At 39.0% G+C, this 20,493-nt stretch overlaps 1 protein-coding gene across 1 annotated transcript in view; it reads left to right on the top strand.

The window, feature by feature from the left end:
* The first annotated feature begins 1,569 nt into the window (after positions 1-1,569).
* uba7 (ubiquitin-like modifier activating enzyme 7) overlaps positions 1,570-20,493 on the top strand; it is a 35,097-nt gene continuing 16,173 nt past the window's right edge. Inside the window, exons 1-21 of the mRNA XM_063472963.1 lie at positions 1,570-1,658; positions 1,798-1,966; positions 2,526-2,660; positions 2,850-2,956; positions 3,027-3,117; positions 3,377-3,509; positions 3,783-3,880; positions 3,962-4,111; positions 4,198-4,362; positions 4,517-4,621; positions 4,727-4,807; positions 5,216-5,371; positions 5,960-6,125; positions 8,139-8,335; positions 8,721-8,785; positions 10,315-10,525; positions 12,826-12,900; positions 13,481-13,682; positions 13,772-13,860; positions 15,753-15,845; positions 17,648-17,839. Of these exons, the coding sequence (XP_063329033.1) occupies positions 1,612-1,658; positions 1,798-1,966; positions 2,526-2,660; positions 2,850-2,956; positions 3,027-3,117; positions 3,377-3,509; positions 3,783-3,880; positions 3,962-4,111; positions 4,198-4,362; positions 4,517-4,621; positions 4,727-4,807; positions 5,216-5,371; positions 5,960-6,125; positions 8,139-8,335; positions 8,721-8,785; positions 10,315-10,525; positions 12,826-12,900; positions 13,481-13,682; positions 13,772-13,860; positions 15,753-15,845; positions 17,648-17,839 (2,727 nt within the window). The 5' untranslated portion in view covers positions 1,570-1,611. The remainder of the gene's footprint in view (positions 1,659-1,797; positions 1,967-2,525; positions 2,661-2,849; positions 2,957-3,026; positions 3,118-3,376; positions 3,510-3,782; positions 3,881-3,961; positions 4,112-4,197; positions 4,363-4,516; positions 4,622-4,726; positions 4,808-5,215; positions 5,372-5,959; positions 6,126-8,138; positions 8,336-8,720; positions 8,786-10,314; positions 10,526-12,825; positions 12,901-13,480; positions 13,683-13,771; positions 13,861-15,752; positions 15,846-17,647; positions 17,840-20,493) is intronic.

The raw sequence follows: 20,493 nt of genomic DNA, 5'->3' as shown, positions 1-20,493 counted from the left end.
TACTACTGAATCCAAAGTTCAAAGTAAACATACGCTGCAATGTCACTCAGCAGGCTTTCACTTCCAGACCTAAAACCACAAAAATCCACAAGCAACCATTACTCCTAATGTTATAGAAAAAGTTTGAGGTAGTGCAGGAGCAAAAAAAAAAAGAAAAGAAGTTTTTTTCTTTTCTTTTTTTTAACTCCACAAGGACTTGCTGGAGAGTGAGAGACTAATCAAACAATCTGCCAAAAACAATAGTGGTAAGGACATCATGTTTGCTCCTCAGCTTACATCTGTGTGTCTGACAACCTGACTCATAAGACTTGGGGCAAGCAAACAGACTTAGAGCTCACTGCAGTTTAGATTTGGATTTGGCCCATACAAGGAAAAAATCTATTTTGTAGCCAAGAAAGAATGTTTCCAGATATTAAATCCCCAGAAGACTGTTTAAAGTAAGAGTATTCAAACTTTTTATTATCATCATCATTATTAGTATTATTATCATTATTATTACAAATGTTTGTATCACGTGAGATATTAATTAACAGTTCTTAGTGAGAAAATAAAAGTAAACCTACAATTTTGGAAGTGGAACATAGGCCGAATAACTTACTTCATCTGTATTTTCACATTATTAATTTATTATTTTGTGTCCAAGTCATTGTTATAAACAGATTTTTTGAAACTGTATCATCTGAAAGTTGGTGTTGTCAATTGATTTCATCTATTACTTCAAAAATTTGGACATCCTAACAGCTTTTTTAAAAATTATTATTTGCTAATCTTGTGTATTCCCCAGTCACACCGTAGTTACCCTGGTAGCCTGTTTATTTCTCTGTCTGATGATAATAATGAGTCACTTTTGGTCCATCCTACACATACAGTACTACATACAGTTGTTTTTTTTTTTCTTTGACTGTGAGACTAAGATTATAGAAAATTATGACATAGACATTACGCAATACTAGTGTGTGTTTTTGTTACTGTCACCATAGTAATGCTAAAATTTACCTTCAGACATATTTTTTGACAAACCATTTTTATTTCTATTTTTTTTTTTTTTTTTTTTTTTTTGCATTTGTTCTTTCTTCCTAATCAGTTACATACATTTAACTTCAGACTCCAGGATAGAAGTTATGTCCTGCTTTAGCTATAAGTCTACTTTTATTGATGCATGAGGGGATTCTGTGAGTTTCATTAAGGACATGAACGTTTATGTATTAAATCCTGCTTTTAGACAAATATTTGATACTCAGATTTAAGGTGAGCACAGAAAAACTAGAGCTAAAGAGAAATTCAGCCAGAGAATCATAAATAATTCACCTGCACTTTCCTACTCGCAGTAGAAAACATGAAAAAGTGAGAAACTTTTATTGTTACCCAACACTAAGTTGTTACAGAGGGACAAAGGTTACAAAGTTTCGAGTCGCCCTCTAGTGGCCGTTACAGAAAGCGATTCTTGGTGGGACCTTGCAGAGACTGAATCGAAACTGAAATACTTTCCTGAAAACAGCTGCGTTTTTTTCTTTTCTTTTTGTCACAACCGGTTTACATTCAGTTCCGGGTTTTGACTGGACAGTTCTTTCTCTAATCTCTCACAGATTTGCCTTCAACTACTTTTATAAAATGTCAGAAATCTCTGAAATCGATGAAGGATTCTACTCCCGACAACTGTAAGTACCAGCGATGTTGTGCCAAAAAGTGCACACCTGCCAAAAAGTGACCGGCGGTATCGTCTAAAAAAATGAATGATTGCTGGTATTTAAATTTTTTTAATGACTTATGACACTGTGTGTTCTTTAATCTGCACAGTTATGTTCTGGGCCATGAGGCGATGCACCGAATGGGCTCAGCCAAGGTCCTCATAGCAGGAATGAAAGGTCTGGGAGTAGAAATAGCCAAGAATGTGGTCCTGTCCGGAGTTAAACATGTCACTGTCCAGGACGAAGGAATGACAACATGGATCGACCTGTCATCTCAGGTATCCAAGAGGGATGCGTTTGAGCTGATTGCATAAACACATAAATATACAACAAACTTTAGGAAGCCTGTGTGATGAAGGGTTACTAAACCGAGCTGATTGTGATCCTGGCAATGGGATTTTTGTTTTTTCAAACCTTTTTTTCTTTTCAAATGTTATTAGACTGTTATTAGGATGAAACTGTGGCACTGATATTATTCCATGATTAAATAAATCCTCAATATTTCAATGTTAAGTGATCAAATGATTGTGCACATTTAGTTTTGCTTTTCTTTTCACGAGTGAGGACACCCGCCTTCTTTATCATGCACTGGGAAACACCCGATACATTTAGAGATTTCTCTTTCACTCTTGAGGCTTGACACAGGCAAAACTTGCTCAGAATTACTGCTGAGCAAACTCAGTTTACTGATGATGGTCATCCATTCATTTATTTTCTTTCATTTATACAATTCAGAGTGGGGGGATGAGTGGAAGAGAATGGCTGGATAGATGGATGGATGGATGGATGGTCCTTGGTTGAGATTGTTTTGTCTTTAATTTTAATTGTTCCCAACAGTTTTTCCTGAAGGAGTCTCATCTTGGTCAGAACCGGGCTGCATGCTCGGTACAACAGTTGGCAGTTTTAAACCCGCATGTGGTTGTGGAACACTATACTGGACCACTAGATGAAAACCTTCTTCTGCAATATCAGGTATTTTAATCTTTTTCCCAATAATACTGTGCTGATGTCCACTAAGGTTAAAATAATCTTTTTTTAAAGTTTCTGGAACCAAGAAACTTTCTGCCCTTCATTAAATTAATATTCAATTCATCAAGGCCAAATCATAGTGCACATCAAGCAAAAAACACCTTTCTGAGTAGGGGGGCTATGTTTTTACAGGTAGTGGTCCTCACTGACTCCTCACTGGAGGATCAGAAGCGTTTTGGGGAGCTGTGTCATTCACATGGAATTAAGTTCATTGTGGCAGACACCAAGGGACTCTGTGGGTAAGATAAACTCTCGAACATGTATTAAATCAACATTATGGAACAATCAAGAGAAAACTCTCAATTGCAGTCAGCTGTTCTGTGACTTTGGGGAGAAATTTGAGGTCTTGGACCGGGATGGAGAGATGCCTGCATCAGTGATGATACAATCTATCTCTAAGGTAAAACTTTCCATTTTATTTTGTGCTAATGCTAAATTGCAGATCCAGCCATACATTTTGAAATCCTGGTACTGCATTTATTTCTGTGTAATGTGTATAACAGATCCTATGAGAGGAACCCTAAGTGAATCCAAGATATGCTTTCAAACTCTGACCATTTTAATGACTAACAATCCTTGAACCAGATTGTCCAAGAAGTGTTGCAAATAGGTTTACTTAACAGGCTTAAGAATTGACAGTTAGCATGTCTTTATTTTAGGATAATCCTGGAGTGGTGATCTGCACAGATGACCAGAAGCACGGACTCTCAGATGGCGATAAAGTTATTTTTTCTGAAGTGCAAGGCATGACAGAACTAAACAATATGGGCCCCGTGGGAATTAAAGTCCGGGGTCAGTGTTTGTTTGTTTTTTACCAAAGATGGCAATTTCTTTCCTCAAGTTTTCTTTTCATGACATTTTCAACCTCTATGACGATCACTACTCTAAAAATCTGATGCAATTAGAGATTTTTTCTTTTTCTTCTTTATCTGTAAGTCATCTGCAGTCATTATAGTTTTATATTTTCAGCATTGGGTTTGTATTATTTTTCAGTAAATCTGCTTTTAACTTTTTTAATTTCAATTTACCATAAAAACCTTTGTCATTTGTCATCTCAATCATTAGGCCCGTATTCCTTCAGCATTGGTGACACTTCAGCCTTTTCTGAGTATGAACGGGGTGGAGTGGTGAATGAGGTTAAACAGCCAGTCCTGCTAAATTTTGTAGGTCCAAGCGTTTTGTTTCTACTTTAGCTTTTAAACAATAAATCCATTGTTAATGAAATAATCTCATTTTAATTGCAGAAACCACTGAGTGAGGCTTTACAGGACCATGATCTGCTGGTAATGAACGACTTTGGAAAAATATCTCGGCATAAGACCCTGCACTTGGCTTTCCAAGCACTCCATAGCTTTGTGAAGAAAGAAAAGCGACTCCCTGGTCTCTGGTCCCAGGTCTGTAAATCCAGCTATGGTGTTGTAGTTTAACCATTAAAGCAATTTACAGGACTGTTTCCACTCACTTGTTGGTGCTTCTACAGTCCGATGCAGATTACCTGCTAACCATAGTGAGAGAGCTGAATGAAGTCGCACAACTGGAAGAGCTAGATGAGGTCACAGTACAAAGCCTGTCGTACACAGCCCAGGGGGATTTGGCTCCCATCAATGCTTTCATAGGAGGCTTGGCTGCTCAGGAAGTCATTAAGGTGATGTCTGAATACATGCCTGAAAATGTTCATCTTTTGGGAAGGGGGGGTGGGGGGGGGGGTTCACTCATCATAAACTATTACTGTTAATAAATAACATTTGTATTTAGCTGAGTTGACCGAGTATTGTGTGCCTTTTGTAATATTCCTGCAGGCATGCAGTAGGAAATTCACACCTCTTCAGCAGTGGCTATATTTTGATGCACTGGAGTGCCTGCCTGAGGAAAAGCATCAGCGGACAGAATGCTCATTTGCGATGGTATACCTTTAAAATATAGATTCCCGGGCTATCAAACAAGCTCTCCATTTGACTGATATGAACAGCATTAAGGTGCATTTAATCTGTCTCTTTTCTTTTTCAAAGAACGGCACAAGGTATGATGGACAGATTGCTGTGTTTGGCTCCGCGTTCCAGGAGAAGCTTCAACGGCAGAAGTATTTCCTGGTGAGGACTGATTTGATATTTGTCCAACAGAGGGCACACTCTGCACTGTAATGCAGAAACTCCATGTGTGTTTTTCTTTGATCTTGTCTGGTGTAAATGATGGCACATTCAGGAAAAAGCTGTGATTCAGGTGGCATTTCCTGGCATCTTTGTATAGGGGCTCTTTAACAGTACTTGGCACTTTCCCTGTTTCCTTTAAAAGTGTGATTTTGTGCTGGGCTAACATTTTTGAGGGAGACAGTGTATGCATTTCTTTTATTTTTGTCACAAACTCTGCAAGATATCAGGAAGTACAGGAGCTACTGAATGCCTAATCTCTATGTAGTAATGAGCAACAACAGATGAATGACTTTCTGCAACATTGTAAAACACATCTGACAATTTCATTTTTTTCCTGTTATTTTCAAGGTTGGAGCTGGTGCTATCGGCTGTGAGCTTCTTAAAAACTTTGCTCTTATGGGGCTTGGAGCAGGAGATGATGGACACATCACCATAACAGACATGGACTCAATAGAAAGATCCAACTTGAACCGCCAATTCCTGTTCAGGACTCGTGATATCGGGGTGAGAAGCCACACAGTACATTGTATCACAATTCTGTAGTGAAAAATGTGAAAAAGTATCATAGCACATCTCTGCAAGTTAACAGGGCTTTACTTACAGGAGAGGCTTGTGATGAAGGTATTATTACAGCCTGAGATGGCTTGTTTTAGTTTCCACATAGCTGCCATTTTCCAACACTTGTAATTGTTTTATTTCATGGCATATTTTGGGACTATATCAGGCAGTTAATCTCTCATTAGAGTAAACAGCTGCCACTGAAAAAAATGTATAATAGTAAAGTGAAGCTTTGGGGTATGCTAACAAAAGAAATTCTGGCACGCTATTCGGAATACAGATATTCTGAATGTGTGCCTTTACAGTGCAATAACTATAAGCACCCGATGGATTTTTAATTACCAATGATTTCTTCTTTAGGGGTTTGCTGATTTCTTGGAGTAGTTTCCTAAGCGGCTCTATCAAAACAAAGCTAGATATTCATCTTGAATCGATTAACTCTTTATTATCATTTTGTTTTTAATACCTTTTCTTGTTCACATACGTTATGTCACAGACTAACTTTCCCATTTTTGTGCGTTTGTCAATTGGCAGAAACCTAAATCAGAAGTTGCAGCCAGAGCTGCGTGTGACATAAACCCACAGATGAGAATCACAGCGCACCAGAATCGCCTGGATGCTGACAGTGAAGGAGTATACGACTACTGCTTCTTCATGGGCCTCGATGGAGTGGCTGCAGCGCTTGACAACGTGGAAGCCAGTGAGGACACTTACTGTCACTATATTATAAAATGAAATTACAAGTCAAAGTCATCTTTATTGTTAATATCCCCATAGGTTCAGGACATACCCACATACCCATGGTGTGCAAAAGAAGACTCTAATTATGAATAAGAAAAGAGATGTAAAAATATGGGGCACGGGTATTTAAAAAATGAGGTATTGGTGTAAAAATAACGAATTATACAAATGTTATTATAGCCTACAGTGGCTTGCAAAAGTATTCGGCCCCCTTGAACTTTTCAACATTTTGTCACATTACAGCGACAAACATGAATCAATTTTATTGGAATTCCACGTGAAAGACCAATACAAAGTGGTGTAGACGTGAGAAGTGGAACGAAAATCATACATGATTCTAAACATTTTTTACAAATAAATAACTGCAAAGTGGGATGTGCGTAATTATTCAGCCCCCTGAGTCAATACTTTGTAGAACTACCTTTTGCTGCAATTACAGCTGCCAGTCTTTCAGGGTATGTCTCTACCAGCTTTGCACATCTAGAGACTGAAATCCTTGCCCATTCTTCTTTGCAAAACAGCTCCAGCTCAGTCAGATTAGATGGACAGCGTTTGTGAACAGCAGTTTTCAGATCTTGCCACAGATTCTGGATTGGATTTAGATCTGGACTTTGACTGGGCCATTCTAACACATGGATATGTTTTGTGTTAAACCATTCCATTGTTGCCCTGGCTTTATGTTTAGGGTCGTTGTCCTGCTGGAAGGTGAACCTCCGCCCCAGTCTCAAGTCTTTTGCAGACTCCAAGAGGTTTTCTTCCAAGATTGCCCTGTATTTGGCTCCATCCATCTTCCCATCAACTCTGACCAGCTTCCCTGTCCCTGCTGAAGAGAAGCACCCGCAGAGCATGATGCTGCCACCACCATATTTGACAGTGAGGATGGTGTGTTCAGAGTGATGTGCAGTGTTAGTTTTCCGCCACACATAGCGTTTTGCATTTTGGCCAAAAAGTTCCATTTTGGTCTCATCTGACCAGAGCACCTTCTTCCACATGTTTGCTGTGTCCCCCACATGGCTTGTGGCAAACTGCAAATGGGACTTCTTATGGTTTTCTGTTAACAATGGCTTTCTTCTTGCCACTCTTCCATAAAGGCCAACTTTGTGCAGTGCACGACTAATAGTTGTCCTATGGACAGATTCCCCCACCTGAGCTGTAGATCTCTGCAGCTCGTCCAGAGTCACCATGGGCCTCTTGGCTGCATTTCTGATCAGCACTCTCCTTGTTCGGCCTGTGAGTTTAGGTCAATGGCCTTGTCTTGGTAGGTTTACAGTTGCGCCATACTCCTTCCATTTCTGAATGATCGCTTGAACAGTGCTCCGTGGGATGTTCAAGGCTTGGGAAATCTTTTTGTAGCCTAAGCCTACTTTAAATTTCTCAATAACTTTATCCCTGGCCTGTCTGGTGTGTTTTTTGGACTTCATGGTGTTGTTGCCCCCAATATTCTCTTAGACAACCTCTGAGGCCGTCACAGGACAGTTGTGAAGCTGTTTCGCAAAGAAGAATGGGCAAGAATTTCAGTCTCTGGTAGAGACATACCCTAAAAGACTGGCAGCTGTAATTGCAGCAAAAGGTGGTTCTACAAAGTATTGACTCAGGGGGCTGAATAATTACGCACACCCCACTTTTCAGTTATTTATTTGTAAAAAATGTTTGGAATCATGTATGATTTTCGTTCCACTTCTCACGTGTACACCACTTTGTATTGGTCTTTCACGTGGAATTCCAATAAAATTGATTCATGTTTGTGGCTGTAATATGACAAAATGTTGAAAAGTTCAAGGGGGCCGGATACTTTTGCAAGCCACTGTATATATATATACAGTATTTCAGTCTATATATAAGATGTCAAGTATAAAAATTATTTTGCAGTCTATAGAAATGATATAAAAACATTCACAGTTTATATTTACAGTAAGCATAAAGACTGTACATGTACATTTCTAAGCTTTAACCCACTGTTTTTGATGGTCAGGGGTCTATCTTGATGGACGCTGTGTGCAACACCAGAAGCCAATGCTGGAGGGGGGCACTCTAGGGACCAAAGGTCACACCCTGGTGGTGGTTCCTCACCTGACGGAGTCTTATGGACCCGCTAAATCAAATTCTAGCAATGCTATCCCACTGTGTACTCTCAAGAACTTCCCCCACCGCATTGAGCACACATTGCAGGTATAAAATCAAGTTGTTCAGCTTTGTATTCACTTTTGTTGTAATGGGAATTTATTGCATCCAATACCAGATGACCAGTCCCTATGTATTATTGGCATATAGTTTAGTAATTAGCACAAAGAATTGGGATTGTTCTGTGTGATATTAAAAAGTGTCATTAGTGCTAGATAAAATCAGGGTATCACCAAAATCAGTACAATGCAGACTCCACCCAAGACCTGCTGAGGTAATGCTGTTAAAATTCATATTAGCTCTTAAACATAACAATGACCAAAACATTTGAAATGACTGCAGACTTTCTTTTGCACAGTGCTCTGCAAAAGAAAGTCTTTTTTATTGTGTTATTTATTCTTTTTTCACTAATGTGGTCTTGTAATTGTTTCAGTGGGCGAGGGACCAGTTTGAAGGGCTGTTCAAACAGACACCTGAAAATGTAAATTTCTTCTTGAGGTAAGATACAATGATACCATCCTCATGCGATTTTCCTGTGTTGGCGCCAAAAGTGAGACGGTGTCTTCACCAGTCTGGTGTTACTTAGCGTGGTCATTTTACAATGCTTTTCCACTTTCTTACAAAGCATTCCAGCACACCTACAAAACAGCTAATGAAGTGGTTCAAGCTCGTTATTTAGTTTTATTAACAGGAAAACATTTGGTTGGCTTTCAGCAGTAAAGCCCTTGTAAGAAATTACATAAACAGTCTGTCTTGCCAAGTCTCCTCTCTGTAATGTATAATCCACAGCAGCTCTAACACAGTTTTCTACTAATAATAGATGCATTCTTTGATAATTAGAGGCTTTGTGGTTTAGGAACCATCCATCAATTTTTTAAAAAGAGATTAGATGACAGGAAAGAGTGCTATATTATGTGAAATGGATGAATCAGTGAATCTGCTGGATTTTAATTGTAAGATTTAAGTACATGGCTAATCTTTAAAATTTAATAACCACTGTATCAAGCTTTACATAATGCATTGACCTAATTATAACACACAGAAGTGCCATCAAAGGCAGATTTAAGCTTCCAGGTCGAAACTGTGTCTGAGTACTGAGGCTCGGAGCCATCCTAATCCAGCCATGTTTTGAGATTTGTCTCTGTTTGTTTTAGTGAGATTCAGCTTAATCTGCTGCGACAGTAAAAGCATTTACTCTCTTTCTTGTTTCTATATGGAAGCAAAAACTGGGCCTAGAGCAAAAATGGTGCTTGTGAGTTTAAACAACCATTCAAATTTTTCATATTGCACAGTTTTTTAGAGATAAGAGCGCTTGTCTACTAAGATAACCAGTTTTTCCCAGCCCTCCTTCTAGCGCAATCCTGGAAAAGTTTTCTGGGCATTTTTATGAGACAGATCAGCTACATGTCATAGTCCAGCAAATATTAAGTCATAGTTCATGAGGTTATGGAAAGAAAGTTTTTTTTGTTGCTGCTGTTTTAATGCCACACCCATACAGTTCTGTGTACAACTATGAGTATGCATGTTCCTGTTCAGGCATGTTTTTTGTTTCCTGAGCGAGCGCATATTAATGGCGCAAGAACTACCAATGTGTGGGTTTCGAGTTGTACTGACCAGCACCTGATAAACTTACTCAACACTGTCTTCTCCTGCCTATGAGTCGAAACACTCAGAGAAATCCCCCCTTTGAGTCACCTTCAAGACAACACTCAAAAGATTTTTTAGTCATTCTCTTCTGTGACACAGGTATAAACAGTTTTGGGGGGGTTTCCAGTAAGGCTTTAGTCAGGTTGACGTTGCAGGTCATGTATGCCACATGTGTTGTTTTTAAAGTTTACTTTCAGCCAAGTCATGTTGCAAATAAAAATCTAATCTTTTATTGTGAAGGTTCAACCCACAGAATGCATCAAACATATTATTATTACCTTTCGATAGCCTGCGCTTTGTCTTTCTGCTCAGCCAATGATTATTATTATTATTATTTACTCTGTCACTGAATACAACTATTGCTGCTCTATTTTCCACAGGGATACGGCATTTATAAAGCGAACTCTAGATCTTGGTGACACTGAGGCCTTGGAGATTCTCGGAGGAGTGTGGAGCAGCCTGCATGACATGGAAGCTGGAGGACGGCATCCAAAGTCCTGGGAAGACTGTGTGCACTGGGCACGTTGCAAGTGGGAGACCCTGTTTAACAACGACATCTGTCAGCTTCTGCACTGTTTCCCTCCTGATGAGGTAAAAAAGCAACTATCCTGATGGCAAAAATGCAACATGTGTAATTTGTCTCCATGAACACACAGGGGCACTGTTTTGCAGGTAAGATATTTGCATTCCAAACAGTTAAACACTACAGTGAGATATTTGAACAATAGGAATTGCATTTTTCACATTTCACTTCATGGAGTACTGCAGCATATTTCCCCAGGAGTAGATGGCAATATTAGCCTTGCTGAAAACCTGAAAAGCACTACTGATAAACATCTTTGAGGGTCTCTGAGGGGTTTTTAGTCTGTTGAAACGTGCAGACAGAGCGATGTCACATGTTGCTGTCATACCTTTGGTGTGGGGGGGGTGGACAGATCAGTATCAACCTAAACAAACCCTCACTAACCCCAGACTTAGAACACTAACAAGCTCTTTTCTAACAGGACTCCAGCAGTGTTTTGCAATGTTTTAATATTTATTAATGCAGCTTTTGGTATGGCATTTTTTTTATTATTAAATATAAATTTTCTCTTATCTAATCATCACAGCACATGATACAGAAACTCTGCGTCATTTGTGGTTTTGGCTTTGGTTCTCTCTCTTTTTTTTCCCCTCCATACTTCTCTTTGTCCTAGTTGCGTAAAAAGAGTTATAGTTTTATTGTTCTCGTTGAAAGTCAGTTTTGACCACCGACTTTCTGGGGGAACTATGATAAGGAAGCTAATGTCAGTTAAAAGTCAAAAGCTAAACTGACCAAAGCTGGTACACGGGCAACACTGATGACTGCACGGCTACTGTGCTCTATGTCACCACAGCATCTCAAGTTGGAAAAGTAGAAAATACAAGAAGTGACGGGTGAGAGAAGTGGATTGACTGACTGCTTTATTTTAAACATCTAAATACAGCAAAAATAACAACAAAACAGAAAGAAAGAACGAAAAAGAAATTGAGATTCTACCATATCGCTCTATACCAGCGGTCCCCAACCTTTTTTGCGCCACGGACCAGTTTATGCCTGACAATATTTTCACGGACCGGCTTTTAAGGTGTCGCGGATAAATACAACAAAATCAAACTAGTACCGGTACAGAAAAAAATAAGATTTATTCATAACACACGTGAAAAGACCCAGGAAAACCGAGTTAACGATAAAAACGATAACAAAATAACGCTAAAAACCAATAAAAACCCTGAAAACCATACATTTCACACCCGAGCCTCAACTCTCGTGGCCCGGAACCAAACTACCCACGGACCAGTACCGGTCCGTGGCCCTGGGGGTTAGAGACCGCTGCTCTATACCACACAATTTATATGTTCAAAAGGGAGTCTACGCTCATTTGATCTAACCCTGCTTAATACTGTTTAATAATTTACAACTCACTCTTTATCAGTACATAACCTGACAGTATACATGTATGACTATTGAATGAGTGTAGATGAAATGACAAGAGATTTAAAGGTATCATGTCATAGAATTTGCTGTATTAGTGAGAGAAATGATATTCAGCTCTTAAACTGCTTAATTAACAGCAATTAATTGAATTGTTGATAAATTTGGCCATGTAGTTATTTGGTTCAACTCTCTTTTTCTTAACAACCAGAACAAAGTTGATTTCAAGTAGAAATTTCCATTATTAAAGTCACCTTTATTCTTAAGTCTCTACAAGAAAAAAGTACAATTGGTCAAAGAACCTTAGGAGGCCCCAAAAAGTCTTAAATGAAAGTGTTATCCTTCTTTTTAAGGACAAATCACTGTTTTGGCCCCCTCTGACCCTGAAGAGAAGGCCAACAACATGCCTGATTCTGAAAAGGACAATGTTGTTGGTGCCTTTTGGCTGCTATACAATGCCCCCCCCTGCAGTGAAAACTGGCACCACCAGTAGGAGACTCTCTCTTTCTCGGCATATGGACCATTTGGAAACATCAAAGCTCTCAAGTCCCTTTGTTCCTTTATCAGACATACAAATTGTGTAGTCAACACACAGCTGATAACAATATTAGTGTGACTGAAGGTAGTTGACTTGCTTTGTTAAATAGTAAAGTAGGTGTTAGGCTTCATCCAGTAAATTACTGATGCACTGGAGTCATCATGCATTAAATATCATATAAGCTGAAAATGTAAAACCTAATCTGTTTACTTGTGTGTTTTTGTTTGGAATATAGCGTCACCTTCATTATATGTAAGGCAAAGATCTCACCATGACAGTCATAGGTTTACTCACCAAGTTACACTTCTATTTATATACATTTTTTTAATGAATAAAAGTGAAATGATTTTACATCTGTTACTCGTTGCGATAAAGGGATTTTCTTCTGCCTCTGTTTAGAAGACCACTCATGGCTTGCCCTTCTGGTCTGGATCCAAGAGATGCCCTCACCCCCTGACCTTTGATCCTAGCAATGTGAGTAGTGTCTGGTCCAGTTCTTCATCCAGTAGCAATCATATACATACTAGATGGTAATGAGAAAACATACCACAGTATACTGATAACCACTCACATTCCTTCTTTATCTTGTCTGATAGTGGCTCTTCCTCACTCTGACCATATAATTGAGTCTTATCTCAGGTACATATGGGCAATAAAAGAGAGATAATAATCTGCTTTCTAGACACATTCAATTCATGTTATTCTCCTTATCAGTGAATTGAAAGCAGCATTGCAGAGAAGTGAAATAATGGAACGGTATTGTGCTTGTTTAATAAGTAGCAGTTACTGCCACTCTATGCACAATATAGTGCATTTTTGGGAACACTGGAGAAATTATTGCAGCTATATATTCCATTAAGGGAAGTAATTGGCATTACTGCTCTACTTTAACATTGTTCTGACTCTATTCTCCTTTTTTAATACGTTCCTTTCCACAGTTTCACCATGACAGCAGTGCTTCTGTAATAGACCGTGTTTAACTAGAATGTTAAATGTGTTTTCCAAAACATTATATTTTCTTCTTCATCAAGACTATGTGATTGTTGTGTTGTAGACTACTCATATTGAGTATGTGATGGCTGGAGCTAATCTGTATGGGCAAATCTATGGGATCAAAGGGACAAGGGACTTAACCTCCATCAGAGGAATCTTAGAAAATGTCCATGTACCAGCTTTCACTCCCAAGTCCTCCGTGAAGATTCATGTTACTGACAAGGAGATGGAGGAAGAGAAAAAACGTGAATGCGATGATGCTGGTCAGTTAGTTTAATCTTTTTTTATGTTACCAACTCGCTTTCTTCCAGCATGTCTTATCTTTACATATTTTTCTCTTTCTCTGCCACAGAAAAGGTCAGACTTGAGGAGTTGAAAGGAAAGTTGGCCTCACCCTCTCTGAAAAGCTCAGCTCAGATGTACCCCATCGACTTTGAGAAGGTAGGGCAACAGGACAATGACATCTCTGCCTCAGACTTCAGAGAAGCTGCAGATAGTGACATCTTCATCTGAGCTGATTCAACAGTAGTTTTAGCAGGGTAGAGTTATATATTTTTAAACCGTCCCTCCTGCTTTCAAAAATTGTAGCAATATAATGATTATTTAGTCAGACAACTCAGATATAAAATGTGTACTTTTATGTGAGAACTGGTTTGCGGACTGTCAAACAGCATACACAGACTCCTGAAGGCAGACTTCCCTTAATAAAACATTGTCACTGTAGACATTAAGTTACGTTTGGCACTTGGCTGGCATGGTAGACTAGATATAATCCCCAGTTCCCAAAGCAATCGTTTCCTTCCAATGTATTTCCTAAAAGTCAGTCACACCTTTGAGTAAAGCGATTTTCTTAATAGGACAGCACTTTCCCAGTGACAGTATCCCTCACACTCTATGTTCTTCCTTGATATCCTCTGGGAAACATGGCCACAAAACACATTCAAACGAGGCAACCCCATGGTTTAAGATGCCAGCCATACAGTTTGTTCCATTTGTTTTCTCCATTTCCTCTCGTCTTTCTGTACTTGTAAACTTTTGAATGCCAGGTAAGAATAATTTCAATAGTTTAGCTTTAACTAAGACAGATTATGTCATTACAAATGCATGATAAGTTTAAAAATTAAGCAAATTTTCAGTGTGGCACATTGGTGTTGCTGCACATTGGCCAACTTGAAAAACAAAGTAGAACATCTTGGGTCCAGTTTCAAGTTTGATTTGGGTCTGTTTTGACTCCGGTTAGTAGCTTAATTAATAAATGATAAAATAAATGGAAAAAAAGAACAGGCTCTAAATCAACTATAAATCTATATCCTCCAAGGCTTAGTGTAACTATTAACTCAAAATCTGTTTAAATAAAAATTAACAGTTGTAAGCATAAAAAAATTGTGCAGTAAATGAGCCATGTCCTTGTAGCGCCATTATATTTGTTCATTTATTCCTCCCTACTGGAACATTTTTCCTCAGCATCTAACATGTCCTGTTGGATAGGACTGGATCCTGTAATAACTGTAATAGCCAACATCTGGACATTGGGGATAATAAAGTCTTTTCTAAACCTCCGTTATGGACGAGTTTACAATAAACTCTGCCCACAAAGTAGCTGTACCATATTACCCCATGAATAAGATACTGTTGCTCAACAAAAGGTAAAAGCAGGTCAAGATGCCGCTGCTGAGTGGTAGAGGTTGTTATTAAAAGAATTTAGAGAAGGTAAATGACTTTAAATGAGATTCTGATAACACATGCAATGAACCAAGAGAGACTCTAATGAAGGTGCATGAGGTAAGTCAGCTAAATATCAAATGTTGTCTTGAATAAGAACAAGACTCCCAAACCCGCTTCTCTTCATCTTTATCCCTCTGTGCCCTGGTCAGGCTGTGGATAGAGGAATGTGTGTAGGAGGGTTTCAAAGGCATCAGGTTGCCAGCTTGCAGCTTCCTCACAACCCCTAAAGCAAACCTGGAGTGACAGTCACCTCCTAGCTTTTGTAGAGCCGCACTAGCAGAGGCATGACCTCACTGGCCACGTCTATCACAACAGGAATCTGATTTCCACTGCTTTCTGACAGGGTACTAAGTCATATATCAGAGTGAATGAAGCGACATAACAACAAAGCAGGCAAAGCTCAAAGAGGGCACAGAGAATGACATCACTGAGTATGTCACTGGACGTGGACATGGCTTTGAACTGTCCCACTAGCAATTTATAATGTTGTTAATACTGTTAAGCTGCCCTTCTGTTTTTTGTCATTAGATGTAATTGCTGTTAATGGGTATTAAGCTTCCTAGTGTTATATCTTAATTAAAGAATATTTAATGCTCCTACTCATACAGGATGATGACAGCAATTTCCACATGGACTACATTGTTGCTGCATCTAACCTGAGAGCAGAAAACTATGACATCCCTGCAGCTGATCGTCACAAGGTCAGTATTTTCACTGTGTGAAACATCTAATTGTATGTATACATAGTAAAAATAAATGAAAAATATGGACAAAGATCTAAGAGATGAAGCTGAGTTGAGGGGCGAATGAAACAAAACAGACCTGCCGACTGCTCCCCCTCCCTGTAGGTCATGTTTTTCCTAGGTGCTGCACACACCTGCCCTAAAGCCACAAAAACAGTCCCCTCACCTATTGTTCACAGAGCAGAACTAATCACGGCACTTTACCTGTCGCCTGGGAGGTGACACCTGAGCCAGGCCTCGTACCAGCTGCCACAGTGACATACACAGCCAAGACATGGATGGGGGGGGGGTTACCCCTAGGAGAGGGGGGACAAAACAGAGTTTGCCTTGTGTAATCAGACATTTCCACATTTTGCCTCTTGTTTGCAAATAACTTCTCCTTTAGTCACAATTTAACCAATACATAATAAACATACAGTATATCAGTAATGCAAGACCACATGAGTGCTAGACTCTAATATATTTGTAACTGTCAAAAGTAAAAATACTCATCATGCAACATCATCAGTATATTGTGTATATGTATGTATATACAGTTAGGTCCATGTTTTGTTGGACTAAGACACAATTTTTGTTGCTTTGTCCACTCAGTTCTGGAAAAATGTGACTAAATCTGAGCAGAGAGTATAGACCAGTACATTTCAGAAATCATCCTGCTGCTTCTGTCAGCAGTCACATCATTAATCATCAATAGTGGCCCGGATCCACTGGCAGCCATCCCTACCCATGAAATAACCTAGCCTCCATCATGTGTGACAGATAAGGTGGCATGCTCTGAATCATGAGCTGTTTCTCTCCTTCTCTATACTTTTGCCCTCCCGTCACTCTGGAACAAGTTCATCTTTATGTCCATGTTTTTTTTCCAGAACTGTGCAGGTTCTTTTAGATATTTTCTGGCAGGAGATTTTTTTTTTCTCTTTGTCTTTGTAAGTGCCCTTTCTCACTGTCCCTCTTCCCTTCTGTTTTTCTTTTCCTTCCTCTCTTTCTTTCTCCCTTTCCTATCCCCCAATCATGTCTGTCTCATCTGTAACTACTGAAAATAAAATAAATAATAACAACAAAAGTTGATCAAATGGACCAATACGGCAATGCCATGATGATCCATTTGGCAAAATAAATCCATTTGGTATCCTTGTTGGTCTTCAGACAACAATTCTGACGGCTAAAGAACCAAATGGGACAGACAAAAAAAAAAAAAAAAAAGATATTTTCTGGCAAAGTTTAATCTGGTTTCTTGTACAACCTTGTACATTATAAAGTTTTTCTTAAAAATTTGTGATTGGTGTATTTTGCTTTCTATTCAATTCAATTTTATTTATACAGCGCCAAATCACAACAACAGTAGCCTCAAGGCGCTTTATATAGTAAAGTAAAGACCCAACAATAATGCAATAAAGTGCCTCATATTAAAGTTGAAGTGAAAAGCTATAAAATACAAATTCAGCACTTTGAATCAACTTCAGATGTTTTATCTGATTTATTTGTCCATACGTAACAAGGGGACAGGTCTTAATTGACTGATAAGCCATGAAATTACTTGTAAACATACTAAAAAAAAAGACAACTTCAGAAGTACTTCAGAACTAACAGAGTAAATGAATTAAGTTTCTTTCTACCAGTGAAATGTTGTAAAACACGAGTTTATATTTGTTGGATCACGTTAGGATTGTGCTGAAAGTGACTGAAGATAACTGAAATATTTTCTTGCCACTACATAACACTGCGATGTGAAAGTGAACGTTCCACTGTCACCTTTGCAGAGTAAGCGCATTGCCGGAAGGATCATCCCTGCCATAGCCACCACGACAGCCGCAGTGGCAGGCCTCATGTGCCTGGAGCTGTATAAGCTGGTTCAGGGTCACCAAAAGATCAGCTCTTACCGCACAGCTTACATCAACCTGGCCGTCCAGTACTTTGTCATGTCCCAGCCGAGCCGGCCTCAGCAGTTTGAAGTGAGTAACAGCTCCATATGACCACAGCTTTATTTTAGTTATAGTGGTTTTAGGGAAGAGATCAATAAAGCTTTCAGTCACATATAGGACCTGAGTAAGGCACTTTATAAAGTCTGACAGACCCTTACTATATAACGTACTTTCATAATTTAAACCTGTCTATTTTGAGGATAAATCTGGTGGGTTCTTTGTAGATTTATGTCCTTCCTTTTTTAGTGGAAAGCATTAAGCCATGAATGAGTGCTCTCAGAGTAAAAGCCCACTTTTGGCCCTCAGTCTCTTGAATATACTGTAAGCCCATTCTTTAACTAGCTCAGTATAATCCTTAGCATATTTCAGTGCAGGCAAGGCATAAAACAGATTCATGCTTGACTTTTTGTTTGGACAAATTAAGTGAATTCAAAGCAACCCTATTCCCTGAAGCCAGTGTCCTTCTGGGCTCAGTACCACATGAGGTACACGTATGAGTTACACAGAGCTCTCAGGGCCACACAGTAACGTTAGTTGTCTGACTTATGATTCAGATTTAAATGCTAGACACATTTAAGGTCAGGTTTGAGAGAATATCATGTCAATTAATTTTACAGCACTCTTACATCTCACTGTAGGTCACCTCTGGAGGTAATCAAATACTAGACTGGAATGCTCCAGCTTTCCCACTCAGGGCACTAAACCTCTGACAGGGTCAGTAGTTGGGGTAACTGTGTCCTGTGGGGCTTGAGGGTACTCTGAGACAGTGTGGGTCTGGTTTCAGCTTTGGTTACAGGGGAAAATTCAGCCTCTGCATAAAACGCTGCCATGATGACAGAAGCAGCTGTGACTTTTGAGTGCAGTTTGGAGGTTCCAGACGTGCCTTCTTCCTCTCTCTGTTCTTACAGTTGTTGCCTGTAAATTTGTTGATGTTTGCATATACTTTTCTATTTTTTCATGCCTTCTGAAATTTTCTGAGATGTATTAACATTTCCAAAGCAGCACGGGACACTGGATAGAGTCAGTCATTAAAATAATCAGTCACAGTGACAGAGTACCTGACATCATCCCAGCCAGAAGGTTTATTCAAGTATTCAAGTACTGAATCGGACAGATGGGCGGACATTAAATTTTTCAGACGCAGGCTCTTTCTTCATGGGTTGAGGCTCTGGGTTTTAAGCTTTTGTTTATTCAACAGAGGACCCAAAGGAGACAGGACACCACACAGCCAGAACAGCATTTTTAGAGTTAAAGATAAATCCGAAAGTAATACCGGAAGGCATTCATAAATCAGGAACACACATGCAATTATATGAGAAACAGAGAATGAGGGTTAGCTGCCAAACCTTCAGCCATATAATGTGGGACATAGTGCCAAAGAAAACATTTTGGTTTTTGTGGTTAGTTTAAATCCATAATTTATACCAAGCTTTGTAATTGATAGTCTCTCTTTATTTGTTTATATTTACTCTTTCGATATGGCATCAATTCTAGTTTCTCATCACTCTATTTAAGTGTGATGATATCTGATATCTGAGTGATATCATACTGGATATCACTCAGATATCCAGTATGAGACTAACTTAATCACCCGGGGTCAAAGGTCCAGGGTGTCTATTCCTTTGTTGATATATATTGATATTTTTAAACAAATTGATTCCCTGTAAACATCCTCTATGCATGAATGTGGTGTAGATATTATGTGACTAGTTAAAGAGATCACATAACATAAGTCTTCTGAGTCCTGCAATCCTTGATTACCGCATTTATGTGCTGAAATAAGTTAGTGTGGAAATATACATAAATGGTGTACATATAAATGATTTCAGATATCATAAATTAGACAACGACATAACACAGAAGGCAAAGCCATTTCTTTTATATTCTCTTATCTCTCTAATCTAAGATTAGAGACGTTTTTGGGAGACAGCCTTTGAAGCAACTGCAGGCATGCAGCTGTTAAAAATCACTGATCAGACATGCAGTGTTAAGGTCTCAGCTTACTTTTGCAATGGCTTAGACCTCTCCCTTTATGAGATCAGTCTCAGTTCATTAATATCAAGTAACAACAGTCACATCTTGCTGGTTGTGCAGGTGGGCCACCCAGTGTTGTTCCAAAGTGACGTTAACGACATTACTCCATTGCTAGATTCTGGGCAGTCATCATAACTTTACCTGTAGTGCCACAGTTCTGATCGCCTAAGTGCTTATGGAAAATGTGTTTTTAATGTGGTCATACACAGCTGTCACTAAATAACCCTTTAACTTAGCTCTTAAACTAAAATAAATGACTCCCAATGCCCCCATTGTCTTAATAATTTTCCAGGATTTCTTGCAGCTGTTTGGCAAAATATGAAAATTTCCTGGTATTTCCCTGCTGCTGTCCTCTGTATAGAGGTAGAGATATATAAACAAGAGGTTTGTCCTTGTCTGCTCAACACTCTTTTGCGTAGCATTCCTCCCTATGTTATGTTTTTCAGTTGGGGAGACAAGGCCAAGACATCAAAGGCAGACCGAGAGTAACAAGTTCCTAAAACCTCTTTTACTAAAGGATCATAATTGACTGTAAATAAAAGGTGCACATAGCCAACCATTAGTCCCATAAGTCCCACTGTGAAACCTCAAGCCAAGCATTTTGTGCATCGCAGTACTGACATTTTATTTAAACCAGACATGATGAGCAG

The sequence above is a fragment of the Pelmatolapia mariae genome, linkage group LG5 (genome assembly GCF_036321145.2).
Source record: "Pelmatolapia mariae isolate MD_Pm_ZW linkage group LG5, Pm_UMD_F_2, whole genome shotgun sequence".
Lineage (NCBI taxonomy): Eukaryota > Metazoa > Chordata > Actinopteri > Cichliformes > Cichlidae > Pelmatolapia > Pelmatolapia mariae.
The sequence above is the reverse complement of the archived record's forward strand: the minus strand, read 5'-3'. Positions and strand labels throughout refer to the sequence as shown.